Raw genomic sequence first — 17,422 nt, forward strand, 5'->3', positions numbered from 1 at the left:
TGGTACGTAAACCATCTCTGAACCGTGCAAAAGTCCCACTGTCGAATCTAATACTGGGAACTGGTCCAGTTATTACACTCCTCGCTACAATTGCCTTGACGGTCAGGGTGGCTGGAGTGAGAAGAGGAGCAAACGGGAGAAGCCTAGGTTTCCAGTCAGGACAAGATTTTGGGCAGAAACACTTCTTGAGTCAATTACTTACCAGAAGAGAAGCGACAAGAACATGGAAAGTGGGTAACGCAGCCAGAGCCTGGCATCCAAAATGCTCAGAACATTAGACTTGGAAGCCAACAAGCCGTCAATCGAACGAAGCTTCGAAGGACGGGCCTTGATAACGCTCCACGCATGCTGCTCTTGCGCCGTGGACACGGCCATGCTGAGGAGAATCTTGGACATGGAAGCCAACAGCGTCCCCAGCGCGATGTTAAGCTGCTGGCTGGTGGCGCCGCCCACCGCCCCGAAGGCGTGGTAGGTTTCTGGCGAGAGCTGCGTTCCGGCCAGGCTCCTGTAGAAGCAGTGATGACTGACTGCAAAGCCGACCCCGCCCATCATACTGAGGCACATTGTGAACGGAGCCTTCCAAACATATAGTTGTTGGCTTTTCAACGCCCCCTCCTTCTCCGAGGCTGACATGGCGACTGACTTGTGAAGGTGGCACGCGGGATCTTTGCCAGAATGTCGCTGAGTATGAGCGTGCAATGCCCGAGTGCCGGGTGAACAAATGGCAGCAAGGCCTTCTTATCTGTTCGAGTCGGGACCGGGCTGAGGCGGAGAAGGTGCGCTGGGCTTCTACACATGCATGTATGCGATAACCTTATGCATAAGACCCCTGAACCGTACCTAAAGCCGCATTTTACCCATACAAGGGCTTGTTATTGCTATCAGTAGAGCCGTAGGTGCCTATGCGCATTAAAGATGTAGGTGACAAGTATGGGCATGTAAGGATTACCACATCAATGCCGTACTTAAATGTGTTATAGCTGGAAGTTACTTGTATCCGTAGTTCTAAAGCTCTGATCCTGCTAGCTACTGTTGTCCTCAAAGGATTTCCTGTCAAAAATACAAAAAGATCGTGTCTTCCTATTTGATTGTCGCGTGAAGCAAACTTCCTTCTGCAGCCTTGCTTACGGCTGATTACAGATACGAAAATTGGCCAGGGGACTGCATCTTGGCATGCTGTGCCACTTTTCAAGCGGGATTGTAATCCTAGTCCGATCTTATTACAAATGTTTTAGAAGAATTTCTGCCATCAGTTCATATCTGTTGTGTTTGCCTCGTGGAGGTGCCCAGTGGTGGAGGAAACTGCGTCACCGGCGCCATGTAGCTCCCAAGCACACTAGGTGCGGCACAATTGCTCTCGAGGCATTGAAAATCTATTCTGTGGTAGTTCTTCTCGCTCTAGGGGTTTGAGGCTCCCAATCCGGAGACTCTCTATCCGGCGGTCAAGTACGTCAACAGTGCTGTGGACCTATATTGAGAGAAGGGAGATTCGTGACATAATGCAATGTCAGTAGCCTTGCTGCAGTTGGGGCTTTCGCTCTAGAAGTATTTGTCATCTAGCTCTCAAGGGTTTTTGGCAAGGGACCCAACCCCCGTCCCACGGGACGAGGTCTCATCGCTCAAGGATATAACGGCGCCAGTAAATGAAACCAAAGTATCAGGAACACAAAAAGGCATACAGCACCAGGTATTCGCTAATCCTCACCGACTCAACTACTGATCCGACCCTCACTAGTCTCTTCTAGGTCGAGCGGACGTCTGAAGCTGCGGTTGTCCTTTGATGAAGTTTGACACGCAGCGATTGCCGATCAGAGGTGCGTCGCGGTCGGCAAGCAATTGATTGGCCACTTTAACGCACTGTAGACGGCAATCTACAGAAAAATCACTCACATGTACAACGGTTTGCCTTGGATATGATACATCGAAGATGTCTAGATGGGGTTTGAGGCTGCTATAGGGATAATTGTAGTCGACAATGCGATATGTTGCAGCAGGAGTAAGACATCTTGCTCCTCAGAGGAAACACTCGGTGCTTGCGAGATACTGAGTCTCATTCTTGAAAACATTCACTGCAGAATTCCTTCTGTCTTGCGTGTGTTGTGGTGGTCTCGTTGTGTGGGAAGTCGCCTTGAGAAAGATCTTTGATAAATGTCGATCGTGATAGATGTGCCACAATGTGTATAATACCTAACGCATCGTATACAAATCGGCCTTGTCCAGTGGCAGCATGATTTTTGATAGAATGCCGTCTGGGAAACAGACGAGCGTACTTTGACGAGTATTCTGGGCAAAACTAAGAGCTGGTCTCGCTTTACTTAGAGCAGCTTGAAATCAAGGTGCATGCCTAAATAATGTTGAACAGCATCACGTTGAATACGCAGAGTGACTAGTTTCTTGGGATATGGTTCGGAAGATTCCTAACTTGGATTTCAATCTACAAAGTACTTCAAGACGTGATTATCGCCAAGGTGCACGCAATCAAGTTCCTACAACCAGAACATACACTTCTATTCTCAGCATTCCCTAGCTTAGAAGTGTTCGTCCTTTGAGTATTATGAATACTTGACTAAGGGCGTCTGCTACTAATGACGACAGCAGTAATGGTATTATTGATGACAAAGGATGCGGATGCGGATGTGGGTATGAACGATATCGATGTGCCTGATGATGTGCTCGAGTAGGTAAAGCGGATATGGGAAGTAATCTTCTTAACTTACATGGATATGTGATGGAAGTAATCCCAGATGTACATTGATGCATGTGCTTTGAACTAAGTGCGACGGTGTTGATGTTAAGCTCCTCGAGAAAAACAGCAAATTGGATGTTGTTGGCGTTGAAAGTATTGATGCAATCCATCTCAGTAGTTGGCATGCTTCCCTTTAGTCATCATTTCCACGCATCATATGACTTGTTTCGATCAAAACATTGTCTCACAGTTTTTTTGCGCCATACATCCACATAATTGGGCAACCAAATGACATAACACCGTTCATAGTCGTAATCAGGGTAGAGAAGCATCGTGGCTTTCTCCAACTGGAGGACTCATGGTCCTCTGTCACGAAGCAACCCAGTATGTACAGGAGATATCGTCCTCTCGAATCATCCAGCTGGCTGAGAGCTGGGAAAATCTACCGAGGTGACAAACAACCCATCAAGACGTGATCGTGTGTGAAGCTGGACCCTTACATTCCCACTTGGATGGCGTTATTGCAAGCAAACTATTCCCGTTTCAACACATGTCTCTCAATCATGAGCCTTGAAAGCTCGCGTGGCCGAGAGCGATTTTGCGGCTGGATGGCGCCCGTCGCAATGTCTCAAACCTTAAGATGCCGCGTGCGGCGTTCATTCGGCACCATGCCAGCGGCCTGCCGCGGGAGCACCCTTCCTCATTCCTCCGCCGGCCCACATGGCCCCATGGTGTGACACAAGCTAACCTCCGTGTAAGATGTTTGAAATGTTCTCGATTAAGAGGCGGCACTGGTGGCCATAGATGCAATGCGCTAATGACTGCAGCTGAAGGTAGGCCGCCCTAGCAACCCGTCCTGGCGCAGGGAGAGATGGCGACAGCTGGAGGAATGTCGCCTCAGAACGCCATCATGGTTGGTCCCGTGGGTTATTTTCCACTCCAAGCGCTACCACCAGACGATGTAAGGTTTTCGGGCTGTGTTTCTTTCGTAATTCATAGCCCGTGATGGAGTACGGGAACGCTAGTCGTTGCTTGAGCTTCATGCTCGCTGCTAAGCCACGTCTGCTGACTATTGGTTGTGGAACGAAGCGGTGTTTCCCTTCACAGTCTTTGAGCCAGCCACATATTCCATAACTGTGTGTGTTAAAAGCAGTAAAGCCGTCATTAGCGAATACCGTCAGCTGTACTGCTCCAGTTTGATGCCAGAAGAACTTTGCCGCCATAGCGGTGACAATGGCTCCCAGATTTTGCGGTTATTCGTGATGGAAAGCTGATAAGATTATGAAAAATAGACAGCACATATCATCTAAATTTACCAGTACAGGGAGAACCTGCAGACTCGCAGAGTTGAAAGATATCTTAGCACTCATCGTGGTGAAGTACAGAAAGGCATGTATCGCAAATCTTACTACAATCTTCACCGTACGCCAGCTAGGTATTGTAATTCTCAGCTCGAGGGCCATTAGTTTGTGACAGGAGCAGAAGGCAAAGTCTAGAGCGTTTTTTTCTGAACTGCATTCAACTGTTGTAGGCAGGTAATCTGCCAGCCAGCATGCCAATGGCAATGTCCATCTTCAGCTGCGGCAGTGGTGGGCAGTTATGGCATGTTTTTGGTTCTTCCGTGATGTTCCAATCCGAATTCGGACGCGGCTGAATGGCCTTGAGTGATCAAGCAGGAAGACTTATCACGTCTACCCTCCAGACCCATTTGTATAAAAGCTTTAGATGTTCCCGCTGGGTTGTTCGTCTTTTCCTCATCATCACCATCAGATTCTTCACTTTTCTTCATCTCTAACAAACCTCAATATCCCACTCAATTTCCCTCTCTCAATTTCCAACTCCAAACCTCTACAATGGCTTCCCTCCTTTCTGCATCAAAGCTCGGCGCTGTCTACGATAGCAACATTCGCCAGCTCGTTCTCACGGCTCAGGTCTCTGGTTTACCTATCGGAGCCCATTTCGAGCGTGTCGAGGGCTTCGTCGGTGGCCTCGAGTTCTCTCTCCAGGGGTTTCCTGGTGGCCCTGGCCCGGTGGGGAAGCAACTTTCCGAGGATGTCACGACCAAGTTTCCCATTTCTCTCCCTATCCCTCATTTCAACAACAAGAGCGTCTCTGTCGTCACCGCCGACGGCATCAAAACTGTTGAGATCAAGTACACCGGACTCGAGGGCGTCGCCCCCGCCACTGGCGTAGACTTCACCACTGATCTCAAGGTCCAGAGCGTTCCCATCGGCAGCGTCCTCACCCCCATCAACATCTTCCTGCCCGCCGATCGTGAGACCACCTTCACAGCTATCATTGCCAAGGCCGAGGGGGATTCAAAGATCTCCGTTGTACCCACATTCAACGAGGAGTTCCTCAGACTCGTCAACGCCACTGTCCACAACGGCGTCATTTCCTACACCTTCCGCTGGGCCCAGCTTCCCACCGGTGAGGGCCAGAACCCCCAGCTTATCAACGTCACCACCACCACCTACAACGGCCTCACTGGGCCTGCCGCCCAAACCACCCGTATTGTTCAGGGCTACATTGTTCACTTTGTCCTGCTCAAGCAGTAAAGAACTACTGGGGTCGGCGCCGTAGATCGCCTATCAGTTCTTTGCGCACCTAAGCATTTTGGTTGTTCGAGGTGTTCTCGGTATGTCTGGTTGAAGTTGCCGAGCCTAGTCAAAAGCGAATGTTGTAAAGGGGCCGATTTTATTTCTTTCACCAACTTGAAGACTCTCTTCAATCTAGCTAGCTCCGTATTCAACAACGAAAATCTTCATTTGTCTCTTACTACTATTTCGCAATGTTGTTTACGTGGTTTTGTTTCCGATGCGCCTAACCTCTCTAAAAGTGAGCTGGGCCCCTGAACTTTCTCCAATGTCAGCTGTCCAACCTGAGAACAGTTCCAAGTATATTACTCGCAGGCTGGCAGACGACCAACTAAAGGGTAGAGAACAGGTCCCCATTCAAGGACTTCAACGCCGATTCGCATGCGATTTTGACCATCTATTCCCGGGCCCCATCTACGTTGCCAACCGAATCGCAACAACTAAATTCAGTGCCGTAAACACACCGGCAAAAATGCCTTCAACTTCGGCTGGACGCCGACACATGTCACATGCATCATTTTCCTAGACGGCACGCGCCTTGTCATACAACTCTTTGTCTAAGAGAGGAGGAGGAAGCCGATGCCGATACCCTCAACACCATGAGACACAGCTCGACCCTCTGTGATGACGGGAGTCGATGCAGGTTATAGTACGACCACGCGAATTCCTGGACTGGCGGCCTTCGAGACGTTCAAGACCCCTATAGCCAACCCAGCTTCCTCTAATGACATATAATGTCAGGTTAGTCTTAGCCCAAATCGCCCCCAACAACAGAACCGACGGCCCCCAAGGCTTTCTGGAGAGCCAACGAACAAGGGACAGTTGTGACTTCGGTGGCTTGGCTTGTTCCATGGGATGGGATCTTGCAGGTCAACCAACCGCCTAGCGCCAACTCCCAACATAAGTGCCAGCATTACCGAGCAAACACGCTGGATTGAAAACCTACCCTGCATCACGACATACCTTTTGATCAGAACGACCATGGCGGCGGAAGATGACGCGTAGCATGACGACACAGAACATCCCGCACTGGCCTCATTTTACCAAGCTTGCGAAGCTGGTGACCTGGCTGCTTAGGAGACAGCGTTCCATGACCACCCGGACCTCAACCTCAACGCACTACACACCCCAGGCTACAGCGACCGCCGCGCGCCTCGGCATGTCGCTGTTATAGAGGGGCATCGCCATATTGTTGGCTTTCTCCTGGCTCTTGGCGCCGGCTTGGAAGTAAGGACACATCCTTACGATTCCTTCACTCCTTCACTGTGCGGCGACGACTGCAGCGCCTGAAATGAACCGTCTCTTACTGGACTCTGGGGCTGATCTACACGCCACATTCTCCGCCAACGAGAGCGACCACGGCCTTGTATTACTTCTTCCTTTGGATAACGTCTTTCCTTTGTGCGGCCGCCGTCCAGTTGAGAAGAAGCAATATGATACGCTTGGACCGCTCCTTGGCCTAGGCCTAGACATCAATACCTCAGGGTCCCTTTGTGGCCAAGGCACTCTGGTATGATATGTTATCTATGCATTCAGATAAGAAATTTGACTGATCCCTTTGTGTATCAGATTGAACGCGCCACCCGGTGTGACAGCCCGCAATTGATCAAATGGCTCGTTGAACGCGGTGCAAAGCCGACGAATATTCTCATACGCCTTGCCAAAGTATGGCACAGCAGTACTATCATGACGTACCTTGTTGATGACTTGGGACTGCGGGAGAATGATGACGAGTCTTTGGCTGGCAGCGGAATATAGGGGAGAATATCTAGGCGTACACGCAATTCAGTTGGGGCGTCATGATCTAAACCTAGGACAAGCTTGGTGATGTTTCGTAGGTATCTTGGTACATGCACTGCCTTGCAAAATCATTTTCTTCTACTTGGACGGCGCAATCGTGTGCATCCGTTATAAAGCTCAGGCCGAGGCAGACATATGAACCTCAGCATTAACCTGAAAATCTTGTCATGGGGGTGCATCGATGAGTCGGCCTTCTTTTTACAATTCTGGAACCCGAGTACTATGTTAATGCAAACGCAGTTATTATTGATCGGCAGTCTAGATGTTGAGCCGGGAAAGCCGTAGTCGGTGTAAAGCAGAACCTCGCCGCAATTTTCATTATCTACCTCTCGTCTCAGGTCCTCCCTTGAGAAGAGTAGTTGTCGGAATAGCTCGCGCGCTGCTGGAGGCACACGATAATAGGGGTTAACCGTCACTGTATTTGTTGCCGATGATGTTCTAAGTCCTAGGTATCTCACAGATCTAGCTATTATATAGGCTGGATTCTGCTGACTAATGTACAGGTGGCATTACCGCTTGGATACGTACGAATGCGTGCAAATCTCTATTCCAACAGTAGTACATTCTTAAATTATGTCTAGGGTATAACTCGTGAAGTAAAATTATAAAATAAAAGGTAGCACCTAAATAGTAGAGTTTTTAAACTAGTTAGTATTACTATATTAGACTAGTTCTTAGCTATGCTATAGATTACTCTCCAAGTTATATAAAACTAGTATTTCTGTATGTGTCTTGTCTGTTTCAATTTTTATATCTTATTCTACTAGCAAGGAACCTAAAAGAATATAGCCTGTTCCTATAACCTTAAGGCAGCGGGTGATCTGGCTGCACCTGAGACTCATAATGGCACATGTATTTCTGCGATTTAGCACAGGCGATCTCGCACGGAAATATTCAAGTCGTTTTCCTACCTATTTCCCTCCCTGAAAGGTGACAGTATTCTGCGGCACGAGCCAAAGACCGGCTAGTATACGCAAGAGCAGCTTCGATGCAACTCTGGTGGTATTTGTTGCGACTGTTCGAAAGAACCTTACAGACGAACTGCCTGTATGCTCGCGCGTCCAACCCACGTGTTGCAATTCGGGCCCGGCGGATCATTTGATTTAGCGTTATTGACGCCTCTAGGCGCGCCGAGGCTGGTTACAGTATTAATAATCAAACTCTACGGTATTACAGCACTCATTGAATTGTTGCTCTTAAGCGCTGTGTTGTATTCAGGGACAACTGAAACTAGAGCATGACTTGTGAACAGCGCAATCCTACTTGGGGACGCGCGGAGCCATATCTTCCTACAATGGGATGAGTATTGCCCACTGTAGGGAACGTCATAATGCAAAGGCCCAGGTACCTAGGCTCAAACAACTTTATAGTGTTAAGGGGGCGTGCTTGATAGACTCGGGATAGATAGCAGTGAAGGCTAGGAAACACACCTAAAACCTTCAGATACAACACTGCAAATAGGCTAATACTGGATAAGTCAGGAAGCACTTCTTCTATCCCCTGAAGCAGGGATGCCTAGTGTATGGAGTCGTCTGAAAGCTCTTGTCTAGTGTATGGAGTCGTCTTAAAGTTTCTGTCTAGTGTATGGAGTCGTCTAAAAGTTTCAGACGACACCCATGACTGAAACTCTATATCGGCAACTTCGTTGCCGAACAAACTTAAAATTGAGGCACACTTGCGAAAGATATAACGTGGAAATCCCCGTCCCGGATTGACCTTACATCTCGTTTGCTTCATTCCAACCAATTTTCCTTCTTCCTGTCATTTACTCATTTTCTCCCTTACGGCCAGGCGCCCAGTTTGTTATTTGTCAATTCTTCTGCAGATCTTGCTGTGGCTGGTCCTAGTTTGTCCTTCGCTAGTAACTTTAAGCTGTTTCTTGTGCCCAGCTTGCTCATTAAGATGCATTACGCTCTGTTTTCCGTGGTCCTGGCCGCTTCAGCCATGGCTAGTCCCGCTGCTAAGAAAGCGCACAACGCCAACAACACAGTCAACGCGGCCCTCCAAACTAAGGTTCTCGGTACCATCAACCAGTGGCTCGGTGACATCAAGGTAGTGAATAACTTTGTCGACACCGCCGGCCAGCTAAAGAGCAACGCGGATATCAGCAAGGCCGCCGCGACTGCTTTCGTAGCCGCGCAGAACGAGGGGGACTCGAGCAATGCCTTACAGGCGGATGTCCAGCTTGACGCCAAGGGCAAGGCAGCCGCGCAAGCCCTTAATGCCCAATTCAACATCATTGGCCCCGCGATCAACGATACCGTTGCGAACCCGCAGAATCTACAGGCCAATCTGGCCAAGATCAATGCAGCTCGCTGCCCAGCCCCTGTTGGACAGGACGCGATCGGCAATGAGGGCGCCGTGCAGGCTGCAGCCGCCAAGGCTGTCGGCACCACTTCGGCGCCGCCAGATGTCCCCAACGCATGCAAGAAAACAGCTGGAGCAGCTGGTCGAAAAGACGTTGGAGCAGCGAGTGACAAGGCGATTAAAGGCGATGAAGCTTAACAGTAGTTAGCCTTATTTAGACGGACGGAAAGTCTAGGGTAAACACCTTGAAGATTTTCGTCCTAGCTGCGGATATGCTACTGTTTAATGATGACACAACTTTCTTTGGCGGTATCTGGATAATCCATGATGACGGACATAAGTGCTATTCAGGTAAGATTGAGTAGCATTGACAATCAGCTTGTGGCAGGCTTCTCGATTTCGTCGGAGTTAGGTTATTACGTTGATAGATACCATCTTAAATTATGAACTAGCGATTTGCATATTTTCCTTTTGTACACTGATATATATATGTAGCTCCCCAAAGCCTAAAGATCCAACTATAACACACCTATCTGCTGTCGATCGTCGTGTTGCTTCCTGTTTTATGATATCGTTAATGCCATTCCCTACACTAAATTAAGTCTTGTACATACATAGAGTTCTCCACGCTACTCAACTATTCAACGGTTTACAATAATTAAAACAATGATTGATGCTGGAATACGACTCATCGAGACTTAAGATGGACTAGATACGCGGCGGGCGCTCTGGTATGCCTGCCTGCTGCAAACAGCCGAGTTAAAGGCGGGGGAAGTATCACGGCGCTGCATCATGTCAGCCGCCACATTTAGGCTGATTGCTCTAACTCTGGTAGGCGAGAACCATACGCAAGGGCTCCTCCCACAGCTCTTACATCCCTTACCCCAGACAGGCGACACAAGACCGCCACAGCTACAATTCTTATAAGCAACATACACCCGTCCTGCCCCTCAGATGGCCGTTAGGTATTGACGAAGCGCGGGAAGCAAAGAGCGCGCGATAGGCAGGGCACGGTATCAAAGACAGCCGCCACCGCGGGACGCATACTCACAAGCTCGGCGCGGCGCGCCCACTCCTAAATAGGCAGCTTCTCGAAGAGGTGCGTATAGCCGCACTCCTCAAAGAACTCCTTCATCTTGTCGATGGGCATGACTATATTGCCTGTATGGTGGACGTAGGAGACGCCACCATCGTTCGCGCAGAGTTTGTTGTCGTACACCATCTGGATGATGTCGTTGCTGACGTTGTAAACGGCGACGAGGTCGAGACAACCCCAGAGATTCTCAGACACAGGCACGGCTTGCAGCTTGCGCGAGTAGCCGAGCAAGGTGTACAAGAGGTCCCAGGAGGCTTCGTCGTCGTCTTGGCGTGCCATGTCCAAGGGGCGGTGCTTGGGGTTGCATCCAGACGGGCAGTCCAATTGTAAGTTGGTTTAAGTCTAGTATTAATTAGTGAAAGGCTAAGTTAAAACTATCTAAGGACTCATACAAACAAAACAAAAACTACTGCCAGGACAATCCACTAAAGTATCAAATAAGGGGTAGACTGTTAGTAGATATAATCAATATTAAGACCGGTTGTCTAATAAAGAAACTTGAACTAAAATAGGAAGGCCCATGTAAAGTGATGAAAGCAAGTAGCTATGCATTACCTTCCTGTTGCTTAAGAGCGTGAAATTCAACAATACATTCCACGTCAGCCAGGCCACGCAACGCGGGGATCCACAGCTGAGAACGCATGAGACAAGATATTCTGGCCAATGAAAGAAAAGAACTGGTAAGAACCAACAACACAGACGACCGGGAACAAGAAGAATGGCATTTCGAAAAGATGCTGGATTACGCAAAAGAGGAAAACGGCCGATGGCACTACCACCTCCAATGGAGAAGCAACCACGAAGACAACTGGCAGCCTGTCAGCAATCTCATAGGCTGCGACCACACCTTATGTGAATTTCACGGTGCAAACCCAGAGTGCGGAAAACCACCCTCTTGGCTGAGAGGCAAAGGAGGCTGGAGGAGAGGGAGTAAGTAGTGTCACTGGCGACACGCCCGTGTCTTGGTCAGCACCAAAACGTAATTATCGACGTGCTATATCAGTGGACGTGCCAACGAACTCGAACCCCAAAAGCATGGAGCCAGCGCCTCGCGCGCTTGGTCCTCGTGCAACTAGAAATATCAATCCTTGTTAAGTTAATAGCTTTCAGGTTGTATCGGATGCCTAACCCTAAGCATTTCCACCCAGGAAAGGAAAAACGAGAGACAGTGTCGCACGCTCACGACCCGTTGGCGCCCTGCACGTACGCCTGATCGTACCTGTACGGCATGAGGTGTGTGTCGTAGTTGGCATCGTACGTTAGCGGGGAGAAGCCCGAGCCGGCGGCGACGATGCCGCTGGGCCAGCACTTGTTGTCGTCGATGCCGTCGTTGCCGGTGGGCTGCCGGAGTGGCCGTACGACGCGATGGTGAACACGGGGTGATGAGCCCGCGCTTTCGCCCGTGCTCGGTCAAAGTCAATGACGGCCGACCTGTCGTCGTAATGTCACTGTACGCATCAGGCGGCCAACCACGCATACGACAGTTTCACTAGTAGTGGCTCCAATTTCAAAACAACTTGGAGACTCACGCGAGTTTGGTTTTGCCGCAGCCTGGTGGTCCGTGTAGCCAAAAAGTACCGGATAACTCGGGCCGCTAAAAAAGTCACTTTCTTGAGTCAATCATCCGGCCTCGAGACTCAGTAAGATGATAAAGTTTGTAACGAACGGATGACAGTCAGTCGTATTGAGCAATTTTATCCTTGACTTTGAGATTGTCAAAGCGCTCTGGCTGTCTAATCGCACGCTGTTTTGGTCCCATTGTAGAGATGATTGCTTCGCTCAAGGTCTCCCTACGTTGAATCATGACTGCCTCGGAATGGCCACTCAAACTTGCTAGTTTAGAGTTCGCCATCTCCAACTGGACCGCCAAGCTGCTGAGCATAGAGATTAGATCTTGCACACGCGTAGAGGTACGAGTTTAGATTTCCATGCTAGTAATTTGCGCCGTTCTTTCGACTTCCATCTGCTTAAATTTAATTCGTTCCATGACATCCTCAAATTTTTTTTCAGGGTTGACGACAGCTTTGAAAACCCTTTTCCCCGTGCTTTGGGAAAAGTATCTGAAGAGGGTACTTGCGGTGCCTAGATGCTGTCAACACAAGAAGGGCACACAGGATCGCCATCTGACAAATAGTATAGTAGCCGAGCGGAGGAATGAGCGGCGTGGGCCTACGCCTTTGCACAATAGTAGCATTTATAAGGGCGGCGGTGTGGCGAGCTCTTCTCTGAGCACGCTTCGTTAGTCGAAAACCATATTCTGACCAAGGATTCGAGCACTAGTACTGGGTAATCAATATGCAGTGCATATGAGACAATGTTCGGAGTTTGGGTCGACTAGCACGCCCCCTTAAGAAAAGACCGCCGGTTTGGTATTAAAGTTTATACCCTTGGTCTATAGATGGACATGGTGATTCGGGATTAAAGTTTACCGTTACGTAGCAGCGAATATATCAACAGTTTCACCATTTAGTCATGGTAGTTTCACGAAGATATGGAGCATAGTTGAAGACAACTAGACTCTAGACGCATGTTATATTCTCTATGCTATAGTGTTGCCTATATATACCAACGAAGACTTCCATCTCGGATAGCTGATCCCTCTGTCTACCCTCTCACACCCTTCCATCACTACAATAACAGCCAAAACGCAACTTCAAAAAGTCCTCCCCTCCAGAATGGTCTCTTTCAAGAACATCCTTATTCTCTCTACCGCATGCCTTGTGCAATTCGCAGCGGCTGCTCCCGCCTCAGAGCAATTGGAGAAGCGGGCAATTTGCGCTGGTATCACCCAGCCACCTGAGTCTACCAACTTTTGCAGAGTAAGTACATTGAAAATCTTCTCAAATTATGTACTGGTAGTGTTTGCTAATCTATGAATAAAATAAAGATCTGTGAGAATGGCTGTGACGCCCTAGGAACTAAATGTTGTTAAAGCGATGCCTTCCTACTCTGTGCTTAGAATTAGTCATTGTAGGCATGTTATTCCTATTAGAAACGGAGGGGTTTGTTTGATGTGAGCTGCTTAGTCTGAAAACACTCTGAAAGCATGAGACCACGCTAGCGTAGATGTATATCACAAACTAAGGAGGTATAAAAATCAATATATTATCTTCCCAAAAGGACACATTGAGTGATTGCAGCGAGCTTGTTGACTACAATGTCTTATAAAGGCGCGGCGTCAATTTCCTTTGATAATGCTAGAAACGATCTCCGCATTCACGTACTTGGCCATGGGGCTCTGGCTACATCCGTTCTCACGACGCGGCTGCAGAGGCACCGGAACGTCACGACTTGATTCCCGGCGTCATCCGCCCGATGTCTTCATACGGCCCCCCACGCCCTCTTTCTTCTTGCCCTGCGCCCTACTTTGAGACGAGATGATCAGACCTGAAGAAGCCTGTTCTCGCTCGCCACAGGTCGGCTAGACCAACGCACAGAGACATACATCTGCCGGCCTGTATCTCAGTCAACTGGTCTCTGGCAAAAAGACAGCGTGCCGAGGCACAGAGACCAGAATCCTTTGCCCATGATGCTGGAATACCGAAGGTACAGGAAGTTCAAGAGCTCATGACAGGAAGGGTGGCATTAAGCGCGTAGCTTTGACACTGTGTATTAGAAACCCGGGTGGCTGTCGCCAGAGGCGCACAATCAAGGACAGTGTCCACGGGCACAGGCGAAGGCGCAGAGACCATGGTCTTCGGGCGCTCCATCGACGGTTCTCGCACCGCTGGCGCTTGTGGGTTCCAGCAGGTCCAAGGCGCCTTGGGCAGAGCAGTAGCACACAGCGATGGGACAGAACCCGTGAGCGCACGAGAAGGCGCAGAGGTCGTCAAAGTAAGGAGACGTGCTCATAGCCTCGCCTCGAGTGCAGGTTCCGGGCAGGAACGGGGAGAAGGTGGCGACGACGGTTGGATGCTGTGTAGTATCGCAGTACACAGAAGGGCAGTAGCCCCAGTTGCATGCGTTCTGACAGAGACCCTGGTAGTCGCTGGTCTTCCCGGCCGCAGGGAAAGCATCGATGCCCTCCCACGTTGGTCTGTCAACCTGGTCGCCGAGCTTAGTGCAGTGACAGGCTCCCGGCGTGCAGTATCCATAGCCACAGGTGAACTCACAGAGTCTCGCGAACCCAGGAAGCGGCCCGGTGCCTTCCACGCACACCTGGTCCTCCCTGGAGTTCGGCTTAGCAGACACGGCGTGGGGAGAAACGGCACTGCCCACCCAGGCGTTCCAGTTGGGGTAGCCGCTGGTCTTGCTGCAGTCGGCCGTGGCTACCAAGGTAGGTAGGTACTGCTCAGGCACCAGATCTTATTACTAGGGACGGGAACGTAGGTCCTCTTCTGGGGAGCTCCTTCCCGCAAGGAAGAACATTTCTTTCGGTTCACCACAGGCAAAGATCCGCCGAGAATCTCGCCTCTAAGGTACTTTCAAGAAACTGACCATGAACACGGTCAACGCAGCTTCGAGCTTCCTCGCCTACCATCGGCCTGCCTACCTTGGCAAGGCAGGGTCAGCTACTCAGCCACAACGAGGGGTATATCCCATTTCACCTTGCCGCTGGCCACGCAGTTAAACTTTCCCATACATGTGCTATTGAGAACAGGTGACGTCTCTATAAACATAACTCACTTAAGGCAACTCGTAGACATATGGTGTAGTCTGGCTGTTGACTTGATAGTTGCCCCCATTTATCATTCTAGATCCGAAATGCTGCGTTGCAAACTCCCCAAAAGAACTGTAAACCACGTTGGCCGAGCCCTCATTAACAATCAACCCCTCCGTCGTAATGAGCGCAAAAGCGTTAGGGTTTTCAATGTCCAGAGCCAATTCCTATTAATTTCCATACCCCATCGTTATTTGTCAGCCTATAGTCACGACATATGTGGGTGTTATACCGATGCGAGGCAAGTACTGACCTTGATCCTACAATGCTCTCTTTCCAATAATACGCTCTCGAGACCGCCGTAATTTCCGCATAACTGCCAGTGGAGCTGGTCGTCTTCCCACTCCAGGATGTATGATCCGTCAACACCCCACCATAGTCGTCTAATGTCTTGAGTAGAACGGTTTTCAGGTAGGATTGCGTTGGGGTGGCAATGCATGGACTTTCTGCCGGCCACGTTGATGAAGTAACTTCCCTGAGGACCTAAGGAGATTCCAGTAGGGCAGCTGGTGTTGCTATCCCTGCCGATGAAGCTGTAGAGTTCAGGATACGTGTTTCGTAGCGATCCGTGGTCTGTTACCGAAGTTGCGTTAGCTTAGAGATGGAATGCTCCCAAGATCCGTTCTCCGGGAGGGGCACAACAAGATGGTATCTAAAGAGTACTCACAGAAGCATTTTCTGAATACCCTTCCTTGGTGGTAATGGGTGTAGTATGATGACTTTTCTCCAAGGACGATATTCATCATTTGAATGCTCTTCGATTCTTGCAACCTCACCACACTATTTCTTGTGGATGGTGGAAGATATCTTTGGTCATATTGTCAGCTGCTTCTTGTCCACTGAAGTTTTGAAAACAAGGTAAGAATGCTCAAATGAAATAACATGAAGAAAGAAAGGAAGAAAGGAAGGAAGGAAGAAGAAGATACGGGTAGTACAAAGTGATGCAACATGGTGGGAACTCACGACTTGCTGTACGCAGGGCCAATGAGGGAGCAATACTTGCCCCGTAGACTCATGCTGACGCTAATATCCTTCTGGTCCCGTTTAGACCACCGTTGTCCCATTACTTGTGAGGCGTCTGGAGAAACGACTCGATCAAGACTAGGGAGGCTGGACCGATTGCTGCTTTGACTATTGCGTGTGCTTGTGCTTGTGGATGTCGGGCCCCCAGCGTAGTAAGATTGTGTATCGGGATCCCCTGCAACGTATTCCTCATCGAGCCTCTTCTTCTTCTCCTCCACCGGCTCCAGGTCATCTTGGTCGAAATTATCCCTTATCAGTGTCTCCATTGACTTTTTCATCTCGGCCTGCCTGTGATGTAAAATTCTTTCACTCTTCCTCTTGGCAACACTGATCTGCTTCTCGAGATCTTCAAGCTCTTGAAGCATGTTGAGGCCTCTTTCTTCCCGTATTTGGTGCATTTCCGCATGGTATTCCGCAATGCAGGTCTCGATTTCTGCTTCCTCTTCGTTCAGTTTGTTGCACACTTCTCGTCCGGCCGAGGTGCTTTCGAGAACCTTGTGTTGATCCACCATCTCGCGTTGGATTGCCAGCTCAATTTGCGGTGGAGGTCCATCTGACTGTTCATGGTCATGCGAAAGGAAGATGTCGATCAGTTTTCGGGCAGACTCAACAGTGTCATAGTGTCGCTGAACTTGGCTTCCTCTCTCCACCATGCAGCCCCAAAACTCTTTGTTTTCGACAAGTTCCTTTTCCCTTGACACGCCGACCTTGACGTCGTCGAGTTTGTCCCACATGGTGGTCACAAGAACAACGCGATTGAGGTTGTCAGCTCCGCACAGCTGGCGAAATAGAGTCACACTGCTTTTGGCGGAGCCTTGCATTCGCACATCGGTGATGCGATGCAAGTAAAGAATACCGTGAAGACGGATGTTGTTCTTGTAAGTTAAAGAAAGCCAAGCCACCAAGGACCGTAGGACACTCTTGTCTGTCCTGTATGTGTCGTCGAAACCAGGAGTATCGATGAGATAGATGTTGCAAGTGGCAGAATAGGCGTACTGGTAGACTTTCACATCCTGTGTACCTTGATATGGGATTACAACACATCAGACTTTTTGTGATTACAGGTAGAATGATGGTAGAACTGTATTGACTGCTTGGACTCACATGAATCCAGTTTATGTCCGACCTCGGGCTTGCTCTTGTCAGTAGTGAGGTGGGAAATGAAAGAGCTCTTCCCGACCCCAGTCACTCCGAACACGGCCAAAAATATGTCTGTTTCTCTAGGCTCATGGCCATTGCGAACTGACGATAGA

General features: G+C 49.4%; 6 protein-coding genes across 6 annotated transcripts; 2 read left to right on the forward strand and 4 right to left on the reverse strand.

Moving 5' to 3' along the window:
* Positions 1-47: 47 nt before the first annotated feature.
* On the reverse strand, positions 48-564 carry ColSpa_12409 (uncharacterized protein; the record flags this gene model as incomplete). The annotated part of the gene is made up of 2 exons (XM_049278621.1): positions 48-111; positions 203-564. The coding sequence occupies 2 exons, from the start codon at positions 562-564 to the stop codon at positions 48-50; spliced, it is 426 nt and encodes a 141-aa protein (XP_049134578.1).
* A 3,975-nt stretch (positions 565-4,539) lies between these two features.
* On the forward strand, positions 4,540-5,244 carry ColSpa_12410 (uncharacterized protein; the record flags this gene model as incomplete). The annotated part of the gene is made up of 1 exon (XM_049278622.1): positions 4,540-5,244. One exon carries the CDS (start codon positions 4,540-4,542, stop codon positions 5,242-5,244), a length of 705 nt encoding a protein of 234 aa, XP_049134579.1.
* A 3,783-nt stretch (positions 5,245-9,027) lies between these two features.
* Positions 9,028-9,588, forward strand: ColSpa_12411 (uncharacterized protein; the record flags this gene model as incomplete). Its single annotated transcript, XM_049278623.1, has 1 exon — positions 9,028-9,588. The coding sequence occupies one exon, from the start codon at positions 9,028-9,030 to the stop codon at positions 9,586-9,588; it is 561 nt and encodes a 186-aa protein (XP_049134580.1).
* An 877-nt stretch (positions 9,589-10,465) lies between these two features.
* ColSpa_12412 (polyketide synthase-nonribosomal peptide synthetase) lies at positions 10,466-10,765 on the reverse strand (the record flags this gene model as incomplete). Its single annotated transcript, XM_049278624.1, has 1 exon — positions 10,466-10,765. The coding sequence occupies one exon, from the start codon at positions 10,763-10,765 to the stop codon at positions 10,466-10,468; it is 300 nt and encodes a 99-aa protein (XP_049134581.1).
* A 3,369-nt stretch (positions 10,766-14,134) lies between these two features.
* On the reverse strand, positions 14,135-14,854 carry ColSpa_12413 (uncharacterized protein; the record flags this gene model as incomplete). Its single annotated transcript, XM_049278625.1, has 2 exons — positions 14,135-14,790; positions 14,812-14,854. 2 exons carry the CDS (start codon positions 14,852-14,854, stop codon positions 14,135-14,137), a joined length of 699 nt encoding a protein of 232 aa, XP_049134582.1.
* Positions 14,855-16,105: 1,251 nt separating this feature from the next.
* ColSpa_12414 (uncharacterized protein) lies at positions 16,106-16,903 on the reverse strand (the record flags this gene model as incomplete). Its single annotated transcript, XM_049278626.1, has 1 exon — positions 16,106-16,903. One exon carries the CDS (start codon positions 16,901-16,903, stop codon positions 16,106-16,108), a length of 798 nt encoding a protein of 265 aa, XP_049134583.1.
* Between the last annotated feature and the right edge of the window lie 519 nt (positions 16,904-17,422).

Source organism: Colletotrichum spaethianum, assembly GCF_022836535.1.
Source record: "Colletotrichum spaethianum MAFF 239500 DNA, contig63, whole genome shotgun sequence".
Classification (NCBI taxonomy): Eukaryota; Fungi; Ascomycota; class Sordariomycetes; order Glomerellales; family Glomerellaceae; genus Colletotrichum; species Colletotrichum spaethianum.